A 24159-nucleotide genomic window follows, 5' to 3' on the forward strand; every position below is an offset into this window, starting at 1 on the left:
CAGCTGCCAGCTAGGATCAGCTTTGGTGGTGATTTTGGTTATGTGGATGCTCGTCCCTGGAAAGCAAGCAGTGAGTCATCATCCCCCCTTTTGACTCAAGTGGTTGGCCAAATTCAGGGTGTTGTGGGTTGCTCCAGTTAGGAGGGAAAACTGATGAGAGAGCCAAGTATTTTCTTTGATACAATCTTGTTTATTTACCAAGAAGGAACCAAGTCCCCTTTCCTTGAGCCCAGGGGGAGCCAAACAACCGGAGACAGATTCGCTGCTTACAGCTCCAAGCCTCTTGAGCGAATACTAGAAGACCCCTTTCTAAGCTACTCGCAGGGTCATGCACAGGGCTTGTCCAGGGCATGTTGGTCTTGGACTCTTGCTTCCCACCCACACACTGCCCACTAGCAGTGCACGGAGGAATGGAGGTCTGTGGGGGGGGAGAGGGGCGGGGAAGTGGTAATGTCAGCCCTGCGGGGGAGGCAGGACTCGGAAGAGCAGCTCGGGTCAGGTCAGCTGTGCATGGGCAGGCGGCAGGGGTCCTCAGGCCAGCCCCATGTGCAGGGGAGAGAGAGGGGCATCTCAGGCCAGTCCTGTGGACGGGCGAGGGGATGGGGGAGGAGGCCCTTGGGCCGGCCCCACGGGTGGACGCGCTTGCGCTGGGGAGAAAGAGTAGGGGGCCTGGGGCCGGCCCCATGAGGCATTCTGGTTTCCCTTTGGAAAAATATGGTCACCCTAATGAGGCATAGGCTAGGCCTCTCTCACCATTAGTACTCATCCTGATGGGACTCAGGGTGAAGAACAGGGAGAACGGGTTATCCCAAATTAAAAGGAATCAGCTACATCAGTGGCAGCTGGTTCTAAACTGCCAGTGCTTCCCCTCACTCCTATTATTTTTGTGTTAAACTAATTTAGTTTGCATTGACTTGCTTCCGTGGGGGAAAACCTGGTAAAACGAGCTGCCAGACGGTATCCCGGGCTTCAGTCTCCCTTCCCTTTGGCAGCATCAAACAGTCGTCCCAGCAATAGCATGAGAGGAAATATTGCACTGCAAAGCTATGCAAATGTAACGCCGATGGACCCTGGTTGTTGACGGGTGGAATTGAACCAGGGACCTCTGGAGCTTAGTGCATGAGCCTCTACCACAGGAGCTAAAAGTCACTATCTATGATAGTCAAGCTGAGGTCAAATCTTCATTCATTTGTCGTACAATATTCCACTGAGTGTGCCAATTCTCTATTCTGTCCTGAGCACATGGCAGCTCCATGGCTGGTAGTGCCTCACTCCACTCAACTGTTAGTGTTTTATAGGACAGAGATCTGTAAAAGCTACATAGAGGTTGTGTAGAATCTAGAAGTTGCTGTCATAGATTTTTAAGAATCAAGTCTGTGTACTTTTTCAGTTGTCTTCACCTGCCACTTAACAAACACTTCTTGTCCTCTTCACTTAAGGATTCAATATAAATGTTTTCATTGGTCAACTTTTGGACTGAAGTCTTTGCTTCTTCCAGTACTTTTTCAATGGATAGCTCTCTGATTGATCCAAATGTAGCTTCTATTGCTGGACAAAGATCTACTACTGTTGTAGAAGATTCTTGGATGGCATTGTTTAATGACCCAAGTGGTTTCAACAGTAGACTTACAAGACAGAGAATGGCAATAGTATTCTCCAAACATAGTAGGAAAAGTAATCCACCAGCCTCACTACTTAGATCCATCCCATCTTCGTAGATACTTTCCAAAGCCAGTAATAATGGCTGGAGTAATTTTAAGACAACAGCCAAGGATCACTCTTGAGAAAGCCAGAGGGTTTTCCCAGGTTGGACTAATTTGAACTTCAGTCCCACTGTATCTTCTATATTTTCCAAGATAGTCAGTCTTTTTGGACTCTTGCTGAAAAAAGGAATATAATGAGCACATTAAATTTATAGCTTTTTAAAATGTCTTTTGAAGAGTCTGCAGCTCGTACTAGCGCTAGTTGGAGTAGATGGCCTATGCAGTGTGTATAGGGGAGATGAGGGTTAAACTTTTCTCTGAGCAAAGTTTGTGCTCCACCATGTCTTCCAGAGAAGTTTGCAGCTCCATCAAATGCACAAGCTGCCATCTGTTTGGGGTCCAATTGACAAGCATTTAACTCGTCTAAAATGTGGGTTGTCACAGATTTAGCTGAAGTGTCTATTACTTGAACATCTAGAAATGCATCTACTGGCCTACCACTGACCTCAAGATAACGTACACAATGACTTAATACTTGATGCCCATTTGCACTGGTGCATTCATCAGCCGTGTATGCAAATTTTTTGAATGTGGGGAGAGAGTTCTTCACTTTTCAACTGTTGAATCTTTCACTGTTGCACCACATGCGTCTAGCCAGTCAGCTGAGTTTCTTGCAGAAAGACAGTGAGCATTTGCTGGTCTTGTTCGGAACCAATGTTCAACTTCAGGACTTCAGCTCCCTCACCGCCCCTGCATTCAAGTGACAATGCACTTAACATTGGCCTCCAGTTTGTAGCGTGTGGTATCTCTTGCTTAAATAGAAAGTAGGATGCCACAGCCATGTTTGTTCTCATGAACTGTGTTGTGTCTCCAGCATTCTTAACAACCTCATTAACACTCACCGGTGTTGTCCTTGGTCAGTGGAGATTCAGAGTTCCGAGGTGCTTTCGCATGAGTTCACCTCCCAGGTGGGGGGCAAGGCGGCACTTTGCTCGTTCCTCCAGCTGCTCACTGTTCACTCTGGCCACTGTTGTTCGTTGTGCCACCGTTCACTCCATCGCTCTGTTGCCAATGGCCCTGCGCCGTCACCTTCTGCTGTCACCTGCCACTGTGACCTCTGCGAGTTGGTCTGTTGAGATTCCACCAGTGGGGGAACTTCGCTGCTAGTGCAGACTGGGCCGTCTCTTCCACAGAAACACTGTCCCACAGCAGGTCTAAGCACTTAGACCTGCTTATCCGTGATTTCAGCTGTAGTGGTCAATTAACAAACCAAAAGACTATCTATGGCAGAGGAGGGCAAACTTTTTGGCCTGAGGGCCACATATGGGTATGGAAATTGTATGGTGGGCCATGAATGCTCACAAAATTGGGGATTGGGGTGCAGGAGGGAGTGAGGGCTCTGGCTGGGGGTATGGGCTCTGGGGTGGGACCAGAAATTAGGAGTTCAGGGTGCGGGAGGGGGGTCCAGGCTGGGGCAGGGGTGTGGGTGGGGGGTAAGGGCTCTGGGGTGCAGGAGGGTGGGACCGGGGGGTTTGGAGGGTAGGAGGGGGATCAGGGCTGGGGCAGGAGGTTGGGGCACGGGAGGGGATCGGGGTGCAGGCTCTGGGCGGCACTTACCTCAAGCAGCTCCCAGACGCAGCAGCATGTCCCCCCTCCGGCTCCTACGTGGAGGCGCAGCCAGGGGGTTCTGTGCACTGCCCTGTCTGCAGTCACCACCCCTGTACCTCCAATTGGCCCTGTTTTCTGGCCAATGGGAGCTGTGGGGGCAGCACTTGTGGTGGGGGGCAGCATGCAGAGCCCCATAGCTGTCCCTACACATACAAGCTGGAGGGGGGACATGCTGCTGCTTCCAGGACCTGTGAGGAGCATGCCCCCGACCCTACTCCCCGGCAGGAGCTCAAGGACCGGATTAAAATATTTGAAGGGCCGGATGTGGCCCCCAAGCCATAGTTTGCCAACCTCTGATCTATGGAGCCTAATCAGCTCTGTCTTTAAACAGTGGCGAGGGGCATGTCAAATAGTACTTGTGTTTCAGGCAGACTGACGGGTTGGCAAACTATGGCTTGGGGGCCACCACAGCGCCTCCTGCTGTTCACCCTGGGAATTAGCTCAGTTCATGTGGAAAGCCCTCTGACAGTGGTGTCCCATCCATCTCTCGCCCTAGATTGGCGTCTCCACCCGCGTTGCTCCCAGCTTGCAGCATCCTCTTCAGGACACTGCCCTCTGCTCTAGTTTCACCCCCTTCCAGGGGTTTGGTGTTATCAGCAGTCCTTCTCTTTGCCACAGCCACAATGGCCAACCACACCCCAAAGTCTAACCCCTTTTGGCAGGGGTCTGGTGCTGTCCGTGATGGCCACTCCAAATGGCCAGTTGGAAGTGCAAGGGGGGGGAAACAGGCCCACACTCTACTCTGGATCCTGACCCAGGGACCCTTTGGCAGCAGCCTTCCTGCCTGCCCTCCTTCTCTCCCTTTGTCCATCTCTCTCCCTGGGCCATTTCCACTTTGGACCCTTTGCACCGGCTAGGCACTTTTTCTCAGGGCCCGCAGCCCAGCAGGTACCAGGCTGGAGTCCCCTTCTGCTCCCCCCGCTTGCCCAACACTGCGCTGTCCCTCGTGCTAGTCTCCTCACACAGGAGACAGACCTTCACCCTCTGATGGCCTGGGAGAGACTGCCTGCTCCCTTCCTGGGCAGCCTTTATATAGGCTGTAATACTGGCCCTGATTGGCTCTCTAACAGGGCCTCTCTGATTGGCTGCCGCCTTGCGCAGCTGCTCTGGTCTGTTGTAGCCCAATCTGGCATGGGGGTGGGGCACCGCTCCACCACACAGACCATCAAGCAAAACACCTGCCCCCACCCTCTCTCTTGATGCCCTCAATCAGCATGGGCTAAGTTCTACTGCCCTTTACTCCTACAATAAGAACAACAACATTTCATTATGTCCCTTCCCACCACCCCTGCATTCAAGTGATTTGTAACCCAACCCCAGCCAAAATCTATCACTTGGGCAACAAAGCTCTGTTTGCTGGATACCTAGGTAGATTATTATTGTAAATACAATCTGGTCCTGAAGCCTTTCTCCCCAGCCCATCACTAGCTGTCAGGGAGAGCTCATTTAGACTTTGCTTACAATTCATAATTTGAAATTATTAGGATAGCTAACTTCACCGAAATGAATGCACTGACATGGTCATAAAAAACAACAGCTGTATAAGGAAGCTCGTCTGTGTTCATACTTTTGAAATCTATTATACTTTTTTCAGATACACGTATTTTATCATACACTTTATATGCTTTAAAAGTGTGTATTAATGTTTCAATTTCAATTCAAATTTCCAAACAATCACTAATTTGGCAACACTGCATGTAACTAGTTCACAAAACTGGGGGTGGGGGATGTTGGGGAAGGGTGAGGTGTAGGGAAATCCCTGGGGAACTGCAATATACAAGAAGCACCTGAGCTATTGAAAAAAGAAAAGGAGTACTTGTGGCACCTTAGAGACTAACAAATTTATTTATTTGAGCATAAGCTTTTGTGAGCTACAGCGCACTTCATCGGATGCATCTGATGAAGTGCGCTGTAGCTCACGAAAGCTTATGCTCAAGTAAATTGGTTAGTCTCTAAGGTGCCACAAGTCCTCCTTTTCTTTTTGCGGGTACAGACACAGGGCTGCTACTCTGAAACCTGAGCTATTGAGTAATTCCAAGAACAGGCAAAGTAAACAGCCTTGGAGATCATGTTAGCACTAATCTCCTGATCAGTAGCTTGTCTTTGTGACTAACTTGCTTGCCAATGACTTGTTGTCAAGGTCAGGAAATACTCTAAAAGGCAAACAAAGCACATATCCTGGTGGGGAGAGGGCAAGAGCTCTTTTGCTCTTTTTGATCATATCAAAGCACTCCTCTCCATTACAATAAAGCCTAAATATAAGCAATGGCTTCAAGCTAACATTTTGTACCTTAAGTGAAAGAATGGTGAAACCTTGGAGCCAGGCTGCTAAAGCAGAACCAAGTCAGCAAAGGGTGAGAAGCAATAAAAGCAGTGATGGAATTCAGAGAGACAGATGGGCTAGAGGGCCATTAGACTGCATGATGATATGTAAAATGCCAAATGTACATTACCTTCCAGACAAATTCAAGGTATAAAGGGCATGTATGTGATCATGAAGAATAGCTGTTTTAATACAGAGTCTTCTAATGACATCTAATTTGTTTCTATGGTCAGGATGATTCTCTTTGACATCTCCAGAGCTGATGGAAGGGAGATTTCAGGAAAATAAGTGACTGTTAATCAGACCTGGGTATGATGTTTATCCTGCCTATCTATTACCCACTGAGCTACTGAGTTAAGATGTGTTGTGTATACAATACACAGAAAGTATAGTAAGGTCTTAGAGATTTCATATATTGGATTGGCTAATATCATGCAAGCTCTGAAAGGGCAAAAAATATCAGAGACAGTGGAGTTTCCATCAAGGGAAATACATACGATGCTAAGATGTGGAATTCCATTTACCGATTGAAAAATGTGTCCGTTTTGGCTTATGGACGTGGGATGCACTTAAGAAATATGCAGATGTGTTGCCAGCCACTTTGCTACTGCACTCATGATAAGGATGTCAAAATGTGAGACCATTACAGCATGATAGGATAAGCCTCATGGTTCACTGAGAACACGATGAGTAGCATCAGTAAAAGTGGAAGCAATCTCAAATACTAGATAATGTAGGAAAATACCAGAATATTAGGCCCTCGGTACATTACATATTCCAAGACCAGAAGTGGATATGCTAAAATACCATGAGAAAGGATGTTCTCACAGTGTTTACAGCTAGGCCCACAAATCTCAGGAGAGCCTTTTTCCTTGAGATTTCCAGATGATTTGATTTTCAGTCTTCAGTTCTATAGGTTCAAGCAGTATACATAATTTGGATATTCTTCACTTCGCTGAACTGAACTCCTTACTCTGAAATTTTGAGCTTTCCACAGCCCTAACAACCACCGTATGTGACAGGGACATTACACAAGTACCCATACACCCTAGTAATAAATCGCTGCATGGGGAAGTACACTAAGACTATATGACTCCTACTTTCGTATCCTCAGATGAATGTATTTCTGCATAACCAGGTGCAGTTCAGTTTACTGAACTGACTCCCTCAATTCTTTGCATTATCCCAAGGCAGATGAAGAAAGGACCGACCTGTGCTCATTGGCTAGTGGAAGAGTCAGAAAATGCCTTGTCAGTTAGAAGGGAAATGTTTTTTTGAAGAATTATTTTGGCAAGACCAGAATGAAGTTCACAGCCTATGGGAAGAAGACATTTCCACCAAGATGAAAATAGAGAGGTAGGCACTGGGGGAAAATAGAATCATAGAAGATCAGGGCGGGAAGGGACCTCAGGAGGTCATCTAGTCCCATCTCCTGCTCAAAGCAGGACCCATCCCCAACTAAATCATCCCAGCCAGGGCTTTGTCAAGCTTGACCTTAAAAACTTCTAAGGAGGGAGATTCCACCACCTCCCTAGGTAGAGCTCCTTTGCCCTCTAGTGCACCCATTTAGAGCCAGATTCTGTCCTGTCTCACCCACATGGACTTGCACAAGATGTAAATAGGGAAGAATCTGGCCCTTAGAGAGTTTAGACTGTAGCAGATTGATCTACCAGCAGGCAACAGTATGTTGCCATAAGGTACTGTATAACCCTGAGGAATGGACTCAGGACTTCAGCTTATTAACTCTGCATGCTGTTAATTTTCATGGAGAGACTCATCCAATGCCCACTGACATTGTTGGGAGTCTTTCCATTTACTTCAGTGGGCACTGAATCAGGTCTTAAATAACTTTCCTTGAAGAGTAAAGTGGGAAGCTGCTTTCAGGAGGTTCTACAACTGTGCGCTTTTAACGAGTCCTCCACTGGGCTTTAAACATAACGAGGTAGCACAAGAGCTTCTGTCAGCACTTCAGCACCTAGATGCGTGACAGTCAAAGCTACAACAAACCACTCACTGGAGATCTGAACTCTAGGTTTGTTTGGCTAAGCTTGCGGATTCACCATTGTCCTCCAGTTTGGCCTGGTTGAAAAGGAAGCTAGAGCGCTGTGGAGAATTATGCTTAGCTGCTTCCTTTACCCTCCAGAATGGCAACTGAACACGACAAGGTGTTCCTGTGTGCTGAAATGATTGAATGCCATGTGCTGAATGAGATCAGCAAGTCAAAACATCGTTCCCGAAGTGATTCTCTTGCTGTCGGTCTGAATATCAGGGGGAGGAGAACAACAGATGGTGCAGCCGGAATACTGCTGCTGCTTTAAGCATTTTACAAAATCTCCAAGTCATGGACTAATTCAGACTTTAGTTTGGATGAGGTACAATGCAGCAGGCTCAGCAGCAGCACCAGCCCAGCCCTTTAACTTAGGTGTATTTGATCCCGAAGAGCGTCTGGGGATTGGAGTCTCAGTGGCTCTCTCGTTTTTGCGTTCCCCTTTTCCCATCATGTTTGCATTTCTCACCAATCTAGGCAAGGAGCTTCTATCTAGACAGAGACTAGAAACTTGGGAATGGGGGAAAGTAAGTCCGGTTACAGACACAGAGCCTTTCACCTGAAATTAACTGCTCTGAATATGGTTTGCATTGGTAGTAACTGTTTATGGAAATAAGATGGTGGTCTCAGTCCAATTACTGAGGATAGAGTGAGAGTACACAGGGTTCTTCATCCCCAAACACATCATAGGTGCTAAATGACACCATTTCTAGCAGCACTGGTAGATACTGAGGATCTCATTGACAGGTAGACTGAGTTTCATTCACTCCTCTAGAGAGGTCTCCTTCAAAATAGGCTGAGTCACCCATTGGATGGACAATGCTGGCAATCTCCAGTCGCCAAGGCTGTCAAGCCAACCTCGACATTCATTAATAATGATGGTAACACAAGCCTGTTTCTTTCTGTTCTCTATGCACAGCACTGGAGAGCCCCACACCCACCGCAGTAAGAGTGTTATCACCCTCAACCTAAGGCAGGATGATCATTATTTTTATTATAGTAACAGCTAGTGGCTTCCACTGAGATCAGGGCTCCACTGTGTTAGAGGTTATACAAACACATAGTGCTCCTTAACCGAGGTGCTCTGAGAGTGGAGAGACATTTCAGGATAATGTCTTCAAGGTCTTTAATATAGTCACCTCTGATAGTTACATAGTGCTCACGCTCATTAAATCAACACAGAATGTAGCTCTTTGGTAGAGTATATCCACTGATGCACAACTGAATCAATCTTTTGTGTCATACTTTCACAGCAGAAAAGAACCAATCCTCTATTGTAAAGCAGATATCTAACTCCCTTAAATTCCTTGATGGTTAAATATAAAGATCTCATTCTCTTTTAAACCAAATGAAAGAAATACAGGTGACAATATGCATGTGTTTTGATTAAAGCCTTTTCCTAATAGCCATCCAGATCTTCCACTGCAGTTCCAATCTTCAAGAAACAAACAGAATTCATGGATCAGAATGCCTCAAGATTGATATGAAATGGCTATAAACCAAGAGTAAAATATAAAGGGCCTGATCCTGTAATTGCTTTAGGAAAGAAACTTAACAGTTATGTGTACGTTGTCTGCAGGGTTGGGCTCCAAATAATTTCAGGAAGATGGGAGGATTAAAAAAACATGCCTTTACCCTTCACTGTGACAAAGTGGCATGTTGGGGACTCGTTCATTAGCAGTCCCCAAGAAATAAACAAATCCCAGGGAGTCTCACTGCAGAGACAGAGGGAAAGTGTATTCCTCAGCCAAAATGGTCCAAATCTAGTAGGTTTTTTCGTTACTAATGATTCTATAAATATTTAAAAGAAATCAAGCAGTGGCTTCTGAAGAATGCACTGAGATATATACGCCTAATTCAAGTGACTTATTGGAGGAAACATGTCAGGAAAGGCATTTGGGCATTGGATGTTTTTCTTTCTCTTCTTTTGTGATTAAGTTTTCCAACACTGAATCATAAAGAAAGTGTAAATGTGCAACCAGAACAAGAGGCTTCATCCAACACAGCCTATTGGTCAATCCCAAAAAACATACCAAGCAATAAAGACTTGTCACAATTCAGGGCAACTGCACCTGTATTCTCCCTCCATGGACAAGCCAGGGCATCCACTCTAGGCTCCGAGCTCCTCAGCCATCCCCCCTCTTGGGTAGAGACACACATCTCTCTCTACCTCCTGACTGCAGTATTTCCAGGCTGCACAGTTCCCTGCCTTCACTGTGTGTTCCACAGTAAGTTAGTGGGCCTGCATTGCTTTCTTCTCAGAGGCTATAAACAGTGTAATTGCCCACAGTTAATCCACCACACAATTCTTTCTAAGCAAGCACATTTATTCTGAAGATAAAAGCATTCAGGAGAAAACATACTGCATGCTAATACATACTGTATGCATGCTAATAGCTTGCCACAGGTCCCCGCATCCCCAGCTCCAGTCGTGGCTTTGGCAGGTGATCCGTCCTTCGACCCACCAACAGTTTTCTGTGGTTACAAGCTCATAACAATTGTTAGCTCAGAACGGCCACCTGCGTAAATCTGAGAGTCCCTCCTTTATACAGTTTGGCCCTTTGATCTTGGGGCACTGGGAACAGGTAATTAGCAAACAATTGTCCTTCCTTCAGGGCGTAGCTTCAAAGTGCTGGGTTTTTGCATAACCAGAGGCCGGCGGTGCGGGGGAGAGACTGCATTTACCTTTTCCTAGCTATTTCCCAGGAATTCCACTTCACACTATTGTCCCAACAGTTCATTGTCTGCCACATTGTCCAATATAGTTCTTTGATCACCCAGACCCACAATATTACAGAACCTTTGCATTTAAAACACTGGACTCCAAAAATACTTAAACCTAATTCAGTGAGATCTCCCAAAGTACAGGGAATTGCATCTGTCACAGACACATTATCTGTTACCTTTAAATATTCCCCTTATACCTTAAAATACTGTCAGGAGACGGAATCGCTGAGCCTCACACCCAAATGCAGGATAAATAAGATTTACCTAATGGAGCTCAACCTATTGAAGTCCTGATTCCCATTCCTCTGCTCAAACTGTTACTCAACAACAGAGATATTCATTCCCAAGCCAACTGGGGAGAGGAGGGGGAGACATCAAGAGGATGCAGCTCCTTTCCAACATCTTGTCTCCAGAAATCCTAGAGACTGATGCCTCAACATCTGGGCACGTTCTTCAATTGTCAGAGAGCGAAGAGTGTCATGGGACTTGCCAGCAATCTACTGAGCATAAACAGATGACAACGTGTCACCATCTGGAAGGCTCTAAACCAGTTAAAGGTACTTTGGAGACTTACGTTAGCTTGTGTTGAACCAAAGCTGTGAGCAGGACTTTGCGGAGAATCCTACACAATAGTTACAGAGCATTTGCTTATCTTGCACTATGGCTGGGTTTGGTGTACACTTTAATGAGATGTCCCTGCCAAAATGCTTTGTTGGATTGTGATAAGTAGGCTGAGCAGCATGTATACACAGGCTAGATGTGAATGGGGCCTTGGGGCAATTACAGAATACTGTCTATGTTTGCAATCCAAAATATAGCTACATTTATCAGCCTCCCATATGTAAACTAAACCACACTTACAACCAAGCTATTGATTGACCTCAGACTATGTTCCAGAGGAGTTGGGATCTGAAGAACACTCCAAGAGCCTTATCTCCCCAGTTAGCAGTCTATCTGTTACAGAGCTGCAGCCTGCCAATACATAGTGATCTGCTGACCTGTCAAAGATCTACACATGTGAAAGATCCTACTAGAGGCGATAAATTGATCCCTGATAGATGGATCACTACCCGCCGACCCGGCGGGTAGTGTAGACATACCCTAAGCTTTACCTGCTTGTGTGGGTTTTATTTTTAAAAACTGGAAAATGTCATTGTAAAACAAAACTAAAAAAAGGCAGAGGAACTTAGGGACTAGTGTAGTATCTAAAACTATTTTTAACACCTTTTAAAAATATGGATTAGATTTCAAGTTTGCTGATATTCCTTTAATCACAGCGGTACACAAGTACTGCCATAATGAACTCATTTGGTCTACTTGTGCATTGTTGGTTACATGTGTTTTCCAGGGTCAGAGCCCCCATCTACCCCATAACTCTCACATACACATTATTGTCCAAGCTGCCATAATCATCGTACCTAGCCATAACATTTAGAGAGGATCCAAAACATGGCATCACATTTTTCATCGTGTAAATAACATTCTATAGGGAAGCATCAGCACAGGCACATCACAAAAGGAAAAAAAGTGCAACAGCAGAAAAATATCATGAATTCGTCCTAAAACAGATGGCATGGTGCTGAAAAAAGTTGGAATTAATAATTTCCAGGAAGGAATACAGTTTGTATATTTAAGATGCAATCTCTTACCAAGCAACCAAGAAACATACACAAAAGTGCGTTGATTACAATTTTCATTTAACTCATTCAGATTGTTATCAGCTGGGAAAGTAGTAATGCCTAGTACAAATGTTCTTTAAAAAAAACACAGGGATTACGTAAAAATGTAATTGATTATGGCTCCAATCCTGCAATCGGAGCCACATGCATACATATATCAAAGACACACACATCTATTCTGATTAATTTTGATCCCTGGGGCTGAACTATGAGCTTGCCACAAGCCCCGAGCAAAGGGTGTTGCTTTGTTGTGCGGCCCCTGGAGCAGGCCAGGAGGCAGACAGTGACTCTGAGATTGGTAATCAGCCGCCAGGGTTTCTCTTTGCTCTGAGGGGGAAGTACCCTGCACCAGGTCTATGGCGAGCAAAAGGTATTTTCCTCACAGTGTTGGCGCAGCTATGCTGACCCCGTGTTGGGGCATGGTGCAAAACTCTGCCCATTCCCCCACCCCGACCTTCCCACTCCTGCTTGCATGCATGGGGGACAGAACGTGAGACTGTGTCTTCCCCTGTACAACTACTCACAGCAAGGGTAGCGCACATGAGCTTGACGGGTCGCCCAACACTTCTTTACAGCCTTATGCATTGCATAATTTGATCCTTCGCTTGCAAATCCATACACTATCCTGCCTGGTGTTCCGTAATTGCCAGATTCTTTGCCAGCAGTTTAAAAAAGTCAAATTTGGTGGAGTTCACTTTAAATACTGCCAGTTTATCTAGGGCAAGACCTGGCTCATTAAGTTGATTAAGCTGACACCCACTTTGATCTAACAATAAGATCTATGAGACCTACCTCATCATAGACACTGTCATTTCTGCTGAAGTCTCCAACCTTCCTTGGAAGAACATGGACATGAACGTGCTGAAAATTCAAAAACAACAAACAATGGTGATTATCTAGATAATTTTTGTAGGCTGACAGTGATGTTTTCCTGACATCCTATTACTACACACTGGCTCCCACTGTATTATTTTCAGAGTCAAAAAAATGTTAACCTGTTCTATAACTGTATTGCAAATCTTCAGAGACTGCATAAGATGAAAAACATGAGAAAGCAACTTTGCTGTAATATGAGCATTTGAGTGAAATGCCAGAAAGTTTAGGAATTATTCAGAGTTGTCAGTCTGAGTTGTATTTAGCCAGCGCTCTGAAATGACAGCATATTTTAAAGCTGACTGTTGTGACATTGAAACTGACAGGAATAAGAATTTGCCAACTTCGGATTGCAGTAGAAGGTAGACAGCAGGTGTAAGCCGGGGGGCTGCAGGGGCAGAGTTACACAGTATTGGCTCAGCAGTATTCTGAGAAGACTATGGGATAAAGGAAATTCTCCTCAGACTCAGCTGTTCAGGTAGCAGTGGTATTATGGGGAGGACACATGGCGATGTACAGAATGCCTAACAGCATGTACTTTGCAAGGCTGAAAAAGACACGTAAAAGTTTTGCTTTTACATCATCTTCCAAGAAAGTGGAACCTGAACGTCGCTGGTACAATCTGTGATGGAGGGCCCTGGTGGCATAAAACCCACTGGGTGTCCAGGTTCTGGGAATGCAAAGTGCTCACAACCCTTATGAGGACGAAGAGTTAAGGGAGGAGCATAGCCAGAAAGGGCGTTTGGCCAGAGCAGTCACAGAGCGCAACAGTCCTCTGCAAAACTGGTGGAAATGAATGATGTCAATGGGAGTCTTTCCATTGTCTTCAATGGACATGGGATTGGGCCCTAAAGCTCCCTCCATATTTGGCAGAACCTCGGTGTTGGTAGCTGCAAGAGCACCACCCTCCCACAAAAGCGTCTCTTCCTGGATGCAGTTGCACTAGCTGCCTCCAAGAGGTGTGAGGTATTGTTGACATCAACTGCTCGACTAAGATTGGCCCTGTTGTACTATGGAGAGAGAGGGGCTGTATTTGATCATGAACTCCAGGGAAAGATGGGTAAATAAATAATTTCAAATAATGAAAACAAGGGGATAAAATTCAAAGTGAACCCCCATCATTTAATAATTATTACTGCTAAGAATCTCACACCTGAGCTTGTGGAGAGCTTAAGACTAACCTTGTGCATGAATAGACTGGCAAAGAGCAAGCCAGGCTACCACAGTGTATTTCTGCATCCAAGAAGAAGTGCTAAGGTGAATGCATATGCAGACCAACTGAGAGAAACTCCTACAGGATTGAAAGCCTTTCGCCAGCTGGCTCTAAATTCAATCAGGAAGCCTATCACAGATACTGCTAATTACCTATTTGTTTGCACCAGTACTAAGTCCCAAAGTTCAAATATGCCTCTCGATGAGAGAGCTAGAGAATGCGAGGGGGGGGGGAAGGGCCGGGGGACAGAGAGAGAAAGAATTAAAGTCCAGCTGCAGCAGCCTGTCCATCTGTGGCCACAGCAGGAAACCTCACAATCTCTCTCTCAGATATCTCCACGGCACCCATCTGAGCCTATACTGGAAATTCTATCACAGCCATGGAATATTGAGCATTTATATAACGCTTTCCAATTTGAGCCTTTAACAGTTCCTCTCCTCTCCCCCAGTCCAACAGGTAGCTAAGTATCGTTATCCGTTCACAGTGGGGACACTCGGATGCAGAGACCCAAACTCCTCCCTGGTGTAACTTCTCTGCAGTCAGTTAGAAACTCACTTCTCTCCCTGACTCCCCACATAGCATTAGGCACGTCATGTCAGTCAGTCTGGCCCAACTCCATCTTGGATTCAGCCCCATTGACTGCAGCAGCAGCTGTCCCAGGGAAATTCCTGTGACTTGTACAAAGGGAGATTCAGGAGCTGGAGACAGCCATTCCCAGCAGGGAGCCACCCTCTGTGGGCTCCCCTGCCAGCAGGGAAGCCACATGAAGAGCATCAGGCCAAACTCCCATTTGCATGGGCTTTTCCATGATGGAGGGGGCTACAAAATGGCTTTTCTTTCTCTTTTCCCTGCTCTCTCTCTCTCTTTTTGTAACCCGTTCCTGTATTTGTCATTGGGGAGGGACAGCAAAGGGTCCTAGTTGGACTAGGATTTAGTTGGGGATTGGTCCTGCTTTGAGCAGAGGGTTGGATTAGATGACCTCCCAAGGTCTCTTCCAACCCTAAACTTCTATGAGTCTACAACCAACTACAACCATCCCGATGTGTAGAAAGAATAGTAAATATGGCAGGCAACCAGCTTGGCTTAACAGTGAAATCCTTGCTGGTCTTAAACACAAAAAAGAGGCTTACAAGAAGTGGAAGATCGGACAAATGACCAGGGATGAGTATATAAATATTGCTTGGGCATGTAGGAATGGAATCAGGAAGGTTAAATCACACCTGGAGTTGCAGCTAGCAAGGGATGTTAAGAGTAACAAGAAGGGTTTCTTCAGGTATGTTGGCAATAAGAAGAAAGCCAATGAAAATGTGTGCCCCTTACTAAATGAGGGAGGCAACCTAGTGACAGAGGATGTGGAAAAAACTAACATATTCAATGCTTTTTTTGCCTCTGTCTTCACGAACAAGGTCAGCTCCCAGACTACTGCACTGGACAGCACAGCATGGGGAGGAGGTGGCCAGCCCTCTGTGAAGGAAGAAGTGGTTCGGGACTATTTAGAAAAACTGGATGTGCACAAGTCCATGGGGCCGGATGTGTTGCATCCGAGAGTGCTAAAGGAATTGGCGGATGTGATTGCAGAGCCATTGGCCATTATCTTTGAAAACTCATGGCGATCGGGGGAAGTCCTGGAAGATTGGAAAAAGGCTAATGTAGTGCTCATCTTTAAAAAAGAGAAGAAGGATGATCCTGGGAACTATAGGCCGGTCAGCCTCACCTCAGTCCCCGGAAAAATCATGGAGCAGGTCCTCAAGGAATCAATTCTGAAGCACTTACATGAGAGGAAAGTGATCAGGAATAGTCAGCATGGATTCACCAAGGGAAAGTCATGCCTGACTAATCTAATTGCCTTCTATGATGAGATAACTGGTTCTGTGGATGAAGGGAAAGCAGTGAACATGTTATTCCTTGACTTTAGCAAAGCTTTTGACATGGTCTCCCAGAGTATTCTTGTCAGCAAGTTAAAGAAGTATGGGCTGGATGGATGCACTACAAGGTGGGTAGAAAGTTGGCTAGATTGTCGGGCTCAACGGGTAGTGATCAATGGCTCCATGTCTAGTTGGCAGCCGGTATCTAGCGGAGTGCCCCAAGGGTCGGTCCTGGGGCCGGTTTTGTTCAATATCTTCATTAATGATCTGGAGGATGGTGTGGATTGCACCCTCAGCAAGTTTGCAGACAACACTAAACTGGGAAGAGAAGTAGATACACTGGAGGGTAGGGATAGGGTACAGAGGGACCTAGACAAATTGGAAGATTGGGCCAAAAGAAATCTGATGAGGTTCAACAAGGACAAGTGCAGAGTCCTGCACTTAGGATGAAAGAATCCCACGCACCGCTACAGACTAGGGACCGAATGGCTCAGCAGCAGTTCTGCAGAAAAGGACCTAGGGGTGACAGTGGACGAGAAGCTGGATATGAGTCAACAGTGTGCCCTTGTTGCCAAGAAGGCCAATGGCATTTTGGGATGTATAAGTAGGGGCATTGCCAGCAGATCGAGGGACGTGATCGTTCCCCTCTATTCGACATTGGTTAGGCCTCATCTGGAGTATTGTGTCCAGTTTTGGGCCCCACATTACAAAAAGGATGTGGAGAAATTGGAGAGAGTCCAGCGAAGGGCAACAAAAATGATTAGGGGACTGGAACACATGGCTTATGAGGAGAGGCTGAGGGAACTGGGATTGTTTAGTCTACGGAAGAGAAGAATGAGGGGGGATTTGATAGCTGCTTTTAACTACCTGAAAGGTGGATCCAAAGAGGATGGATCTAGACTATTCTCAGTGATAGCAGATGATAGGACAAGGAGTAATGGTCTCAAGTTGCAGTGGGGGAGGTTTAGGTTGGATATTAGGAAAAACTTTTTCACTAGGAGGGTGGTGAAACACTGGAATGCGTTACCTAGGGAGGTGGTGGAATCTCCTTCCCTAGAAGTTTTTAAGGTCAGGCTTGACAAAGCCCTGGCTGGGATGATTTAGTTGGGATTGGTTCTGCTCTGGGCAGGGGGTTGGACTAGATGGCCTCCAGAGGTCCTTTCCAACTCTGTTATTCTATGATTCTATGATACAAATCCTCATACGCAGTGCCTAGATACGGCCGAGCTAGGGGCACCAGAAACAGCCCTGAGTACTTTGTGCAAAGCGTTATACGGATTTTGCCCCGGTATCACTTGCTGAGTTGCAAATCAACCCCCAGTGATGAACTGCGGCAAGATTTTTAGAACACATGGCTCAAGTGTAGATTGAAGCCCAAAATCAAAATAGTTTTGCCTGTTTGTTTGGTAGGAAATTTACACACTGCGATATGGTGTTAGCTTCAGTCCATAAGAAGCCTTTGCTCACTGGAATAGAGAGAAGTTACAGAAAAAGTTTCAGTTAACAAGGTAGTCTGAATACCTCTCCCTTTTTTCCTAGACTGCCCTAGAGAAAGTTGAGAAATACCCTATTGTTTATGCTGAAAACTATGGAGAAAAATAATAATCAGGTTACAGCTGAAGATGCTTTTTGTAGGTTAAAACCTGTTTTTTAAGTAATACATCAGTGATAGTGTACTGATAGTTTATTATACTAATATATCATGAAAATGATAGTGCGGGTATGATGTATGAGTGCAATACATCATCTGGGCATCATTTCTCTGATGATCTATTGCTCAGAACCACACTGCAAGCTGAAAGTTGCTCATTGGTGCCACTGGGCCTTCAATTTTACATTTGGAAAATTAAGGCTTTTTAAGAGAATGGAGCTTAAAGGTTGTGCTGGAAATTTCACGAGACTAGAAAGCTTTTGGGGTGCTCTTTCGATTTAAAATATACACTATATTCTGTAAATAACCTGCCATTCAATTTCTTTCCTCCTGGAACATACAGGTCTTGATATTTACCTGACACAGGTAAGTTTGAATGCATTTCTGTCCATTTGTCTATAGCCTTATATCAGCTAGCTAGTGGTAGATAAAGACAAACAGAGCTATTTTTAATAGTCATTTTAATTTCTGTGGAAAAGTGTCCCAAGGTGTATTTGGGATATGTACTATATATGACAGTGACAGACAATCTGGGCAGTTCAAGTAGGAACATGATACAAACCTTATTGAAGTCAATGGAAAGGTGCCTATTGATTTCAATGGACTTGGAATCAAGCTCTAAGACTGAAAAAAGCAGTAAGATACAGTGCACGATGACTTGCATTGTAAATGTTTCCTAATGTGACCCTCTACCCAGGAAGGTTGCCTACCATTAGAATTAAAAAGGAGAAACACAAAAGATATAGAATCATAGAATATCAGGGTTGGAAGGAACCTCAGGAGGTCATCTAGTCCAACCCCCTGCTCAAAGCAGGACCAATCCCCAACTAACTCATCCCAGCCAGGGCTTTCTCAAGCCTGACCTTAAAAATATCTAAGGAAGGAGATTCCACCACCTCCCTAGGTAATTCATTCCAGTGTTTCACCACCCTCCTAGTGAAAAAGTTTTTCCTAATATCCAACCTAAACCTCCCCCACTGCAACTTGAGACCATTACTCCTTGTTCTGTCATCCGCTACCACTGAGAACAGTCTAGATCCATCCTCTTTGGAACCCCCTTTCAGGTAGTTGAAAGCAGCTATCAAATCCCCCCTTTTTTAATATGCCAATTGTATTAAAAAAACCCAACCCCCACCCATGTTTATACCAGCATGTGGGCCACTTAAAAGCAGTAGGACAATTTCATGGTTTGATCATCTTTACTATTTGCATTATGTCTTTATGGAACGTGATATGTTGTAGAACAAAATCTATCTACCATATTTAAAAACCAAGGGGTATGTTGTTTGGACAAGGTAACCATGACCAAGTAAGAAAGCAGGCGCTTGACTGCAGATATCCCAAATATGTTGGGGGTTTTTTGGCTCTGAAAAGAACACAGAGGACAATCTGAATTCTCCCGACTGTTTGTGTAATAGAGTCAAGCAGGAGCACCAAGGTGCAATTACATCTGAAGGAGTTTCCTTCTCTTCTGCTTGCCTGAGAAAATCAGGTGATAAAATAGCAGCGTGGACCTGGAGGTGCCATGTGGTGAGAAATATCTGGGACAGGGAACTTACGCCGTCTTTAATTTGCCATCCAATTTAACAGCCTTCTGGGTGGGGTTTTTTTGGTTTTTTTTTGTTCTTAATTTTTTCTTTCACTAAGGCCTTGATCCAGCAAGGCTCTTAAGCACAGGCTCAGCTGCAGCATGTGAATAGAACCATCAAGTTGATTGATTCCAGAGGACAAGTCACATGCTGGAAATTACGCACGTGCTTTAGTGCGTTGCTGGATAGGGGTCTACATTTGGTTATCGGACTCCACCGGACGGCCAAAGACTATGTGCCAGATCTTCCTGTGTGCCCTGGCTGCTCTGAGAGGCTCCAATGGCACAGAACATCCCTACAATATGCTGCAGAGCCATCTGAAGTTTCTCCCTGGCCACAAAGACAGAGTGGGCCTGTGTATAGAGCACTCGACTGGGGCCCTGTCCTATACCAGTCAGGCTTCTGCCACTTACATTGGGCAAGTCACTTAACATCGCCATACTTCAGTTTCTCCTCCCACCCTTCATCAGTCTTGTCTCTTTAAATCACAAGTTTTTCATGGCAGGAAGTGTTTCTTTACAGCACAGCACAAAACAACCCTGATTTCATTTGGGGCCTCTAGGCACTCCTGTAATAGAAATAATAAATAATAAAAGCAGCTCATGCACCTCCCTCCTATCTACAGCCTGGGGCGAGGGCTATGACCAGTGGCATCCCTATGTCTGGGATCCCTGAACTGCACTCTAGGGCCATGGGCAGATGGCATAACATAGAGCAGACCTGAAGTTGCTCTACTTTACACAGGTAAAAATGGCCAAATAGCTTCCAGAATAGGGAGGGAAGATGAGAAGATAGGGTGGAAAGGTGGCTTTTAACTTCCTTCCTGAGCTGCGGCTGAGTTACGCTCAGGAGCTGGTCCTATGTCTTCTTTGCCTATAAAATACGACGCAATGTCAGATTAGGTTACTTGCTGGCCTCAGAGCCTCGTATCAGGTTCACGAGGTTCTCTTCCAGTTAATTTAGCTCTGGGGAGAGGTAACAGATCGACAGCCCTTGGAAGCTGAGGTCCAATCTGAATTCATAAAAAAAGTGCAGTCGGGGGAGCAATCGTGCTCATGCTCCTCCTGCCCACCCCAGAGTAATTAACGTGCCCCACTCTTTTTTGGAAGGGCCGCAATTAGCAAAGAGAACTGGTCAATCTCTAGATCCTATGGCCTTCCCTCAGCCCTGCCCCACTCCGCCAAACAGTTTCAATCACTGCTGAGCTGTATTTTCTTTTTCTTAAAAAGTGCTCTTTGATTTCACATGACTTTGATACAACAATCCATAGTCCTGATGTCAGGACAGAGATCAGTGAACATACACCGGCGGTACTCGGTGTGTTTAGCTACTGCTTTTGTTTCTGTTCGGATTCAGCACAGGGAACCATAACTACGTTCCAAACACCAGCGTGTGCCAGTCACAGAAGAAATCCTCCAAATGCTCCTTTTTTACGACCTTCAGAAAGTAATGCTTTTTAGACTGCAAGCTCTCTAGGGCAGGGACTGCCCCCCCTTACCTTTGAAAAGTACCTACCACATTTTAAGTGCTCCCTCAATATGAAGAATGATCAATAAACAGCAGTTACTAATGGTGAGATTTATCAGGCTGCATGACAGGAAGCAGTGACAGCCCCATCACTTGACACCCAGAATGCCCTGTAAGAAACAAGCCTGCATGGGCAAGGGAACTGACTAGATCCAGCAGGTCTTTGCCACCTCCAACATTTGTGTTTCAATGAAGAAGTCTTAAGCTCAGAACTATGCAAAGTTTTCAATGTGACTTTGGAAGTGGCAGGCTGCCTAGGTCATTCAAGAGTGTGCTAATCTCTCTAATATTGAAATCTGGCAAAGAGGCAGGCGTTTGTAGGAATTATACCTCTAAAGGAGAGTTCCAGTGAGCAACAGCTGTAAAATATTTGCAAAAATCTTAGCCAAGAAAACTGAAGCCTGTTTTCCTAGAGATAATCCATCCTGCTCAGGTGAGTTTTGTTTTAATATTATAAGCCATGCACAGAGTGATGCCTATAGCTAAGGTGGTGTGTGTGTGTGTGTGTGTATATATATATATATATATATATATATATATATATATATATAAATATGTTTGAATAGCCGATCAGTCCCCTTGCACTAGTTACAGAAATGTCTGTTGATAGGCTAGAAATAGCTTGCAGAAGTGGATGCTGAAGGTGATTTTGTCAACAGATGGAATGCTAAAGACAGGTGTTGAATCAGCCATCATTAACATATGGCACCGTGAAGGATATAGAAGATCCCTGTACTATTTTATGACTATTATGTGTGCCATTTGCCTGGTTGTTATACGGCTCGTTGCAGGGTTACAAGGATAACTTCCAACAGGAAAGGAAACAATCGCCCAGCTAAGAGTTTGTAGCGCTCATCAGGGGCTATTAACTGTAATAAGTTACATCCAACCACCACTGGTGGGATGCATAAACTGGTTCAGGAGGCCAAGGACAAGGGAACAGGAACCCTGAAGACAGAGAAGGAAACACAAGGGTGGCATGGGGCAGACTGTCCCCCCAGACCCAGAAGTGGGGGTGTCTGGATGAGCTAAGCCTATCTACATTTTGGTAAAACAAGGTGTGAGAGGTAATATCCTTTATTGGACCAACTTCTGTTGGTGAGAGAGGCAAGCTTTCAAGACACACAGAACTGAGAACCTTTCTCAGACCTGAAGAAGAGCTCTGTGTGGCTTGAAAGCTCGTCTCTTTCACCAACAGAAGTTGGCCCAATAAAGGATATTACCTCATCCACCATCTCTCTTTAATATCCTGGGACTGACATAGCTACAACTACACTGCATATAGATTTAGGTTAGACAATTGCTCACAGGCCCTCTGTGCTTTTAATCCGTTTCTCTTGTTACGCTTTGATTCCTTCTGGTTTGTCTCACTGTATTCTTACATCGGTCACAGGCCCCAAAGGGAAGCCTCAGAGGGCAGCCAAATCCACTTGGGCCTGCTCTGCAATCACAGCTGGTATCCGGGGTTTGCAGTCAGGGACCCAGTCTGGAGTGAAAGAAAGGTGAGATTCCACTGAGGCAGGTGGAGGCTCAGAGCCTGTCCCCTGTGCAGGCTGCACTCTCCGGCGGTCAGAGGTACAGCTAGCCCTGATCTGTGACAAGCATTACAACCTTCCTGGCAGATAAAGGCACTGATCAGGAGAAGCCACTTTCCCACTCCTTACTTAGCTGTACTCTGCCACCTGCGATATGCCTCAGGCGCAACGTTACAATCAAAGGGACTGTGGTTGGGAAAAAAGCCCAGTTTTGCTGACAGCACTTTCTTGTTTGCTTGAGAACTTCTGCCGTCCATTCCAAAGACACTGGATTTTACAGGAGGAGAAAAAGCTTCTCCTGACAAGATTAACAGCAAAAATTCCAGAATAATATCCAGCCTCTGAGTAAGACTGAGAGCGGGCGACAAAGGGTAACACACACAATACTTAGATAGCAATATGAAAAATAGGGCAATTCTCCCTTCTTGTAAATTGGTCTTCCCATAGCATATCCATTTGTTACTCTTGACTAACTACTTGATTAGTTGGCCCTGTAACAAAAGAACTCTATAAAAGAAAGTTCTGAACACCAGTAGGTAGTTAGTTACTAGAAAAAGCTCTCTCTACTGGCCCATAAAAATATGTAGCATTATCTGTCAGTTAGTAGGTTTAGTAAAGTAGTTGTTATGCAATGCAAACAACGTCAAAGGTGCAGCCCTTCCCATTCATCAGTTTCTAGCAAGCCCCACCTCCATAGGTCTAGAGACCAGGCATCTACAAATTCTTGGTTGGTCACCCACCCCCAGCACTGGTTTTCCCAGGGAATGATCCTATAGCTGGAATAATGCTCAAGAAGGAGAGAGAGAGAGAGAGAGAGAGAGAAGTGAGGGAGCCAGCAGTGGCAAAAGGACACCCTGAAACAGCCACTCTGTGTAAGATGAAATGTGGATGGATTTTAAAAATACTACAGAGGAAGCAGCAGCAGCGGGATCTGGCCCCAGCCTAGAAGTGGGGGTTGGGTAACCCTGTTACATTGACCCCAACCACTGCCTCCTTTCCCCCTTGCTGAGCTCCCCAGTAGTCACACGTGGGCTCTCATGCAGCAAATAACAACCTTACTCAGAGTCTGGTTTATTAAAAGAATGTTAAACCGGTTTATCCCTGCCTCTGCCATCCCTATAGCCCCTTGCTGGGATCAATAGCTCCTTCCCAAAACCCAGATCCTGTCACCTGATGCTTTCTACAGCATCTTAAGGATTCTGCCCTTGTCCATCACAGCAGGTAACTCCAATCAGGCCTTTCTATCTAGCTGGTATGAAGAGCCCCTTCCCAAGTCCTCTCTAACCCAGCATCTCCTTCCCTGGTCCCTCTGCCTGGGAGAGCTTTCACCAAGCTGTCTTTTTCTCAGCAAACTCCTTGAACCCTCATTAGCTGCCCTTGTATTTCCCACCAGGCCTGGGTCCTGGTCACAGGCTCCCATCACAGGGTGCCGGCACTGAGAGGCAGAATCAGCCCTAGCGGCTCACCAGTAACAGAGAGGTCACAGGCATGGGTTGCAGGGAGGACAGTGGTGCTTTCAGCAGTGAGAGAGCGCAGAGGAGAGAGGGAAAGCTTGGAGGGGAAGATACTGAGTCTAGTATTGGTCATTTAGGCGTAAAATGATGGTGAGACATGCAGGAGATGTCAGACGTGCAGGGGGGATTGGATTAAGGGAGACAGGCTGGCAGTTGAAAGTTAGAGTTTGAGAGTCATCCAAACAGAGATGGCAGCTGAAGCTTTGTGAGAGCATGGGATCACCTAGAGAAAGGGTGTGGAGACA

The 24159-nt window shown here is 45.6% G+C and overlaps 1 protein-coding gene across 22 annotated transcripts in view; it reads right to left on the bottom strand.

The window, feature by feature from the left end:
- The window catches only part of FHIT (fragile histidine triad diadenosine triphosphatase), a 1095777-nt gene that overhangs the window by 138272 nt on the left and 933346 nt on the right, over positions 1-24159 (bottom strand). For 21 of the 22 annotated variants that reach the window (XM_073350942.1, XM_073350957.1, XM_073350941.1 and 18 more), the window contains one exon: positions 12940-13008. The exons of the other annotated variant lie outside the window; for it this stretch is intronic. In XM_073350942.1, the coding sequence (XP_073207043.1) occupies positions 12940-13008 (69 nt within the window). The remainder of the gene's footprint in view (positions 1-12939; positions 13009-24159) is intronic. 22 annotated transcript variants of the gene reach the window in all.

This window comes from Lepidochelys kempii, chromosome 7 (genome assembly GCF_965140265.1).
Source record: "Lepidochelys kempii isolate rLepKem1 chromosome 7, rLepKem1.hap2, whole genome shotgun sequence".
Classification (NCBI taxonomy): domain Eukaryota; kingdom Metazoa; phylum Chordata; order Testudines; family Cheloniidae; genus Lepidochelys; species Lepidochelys kempii.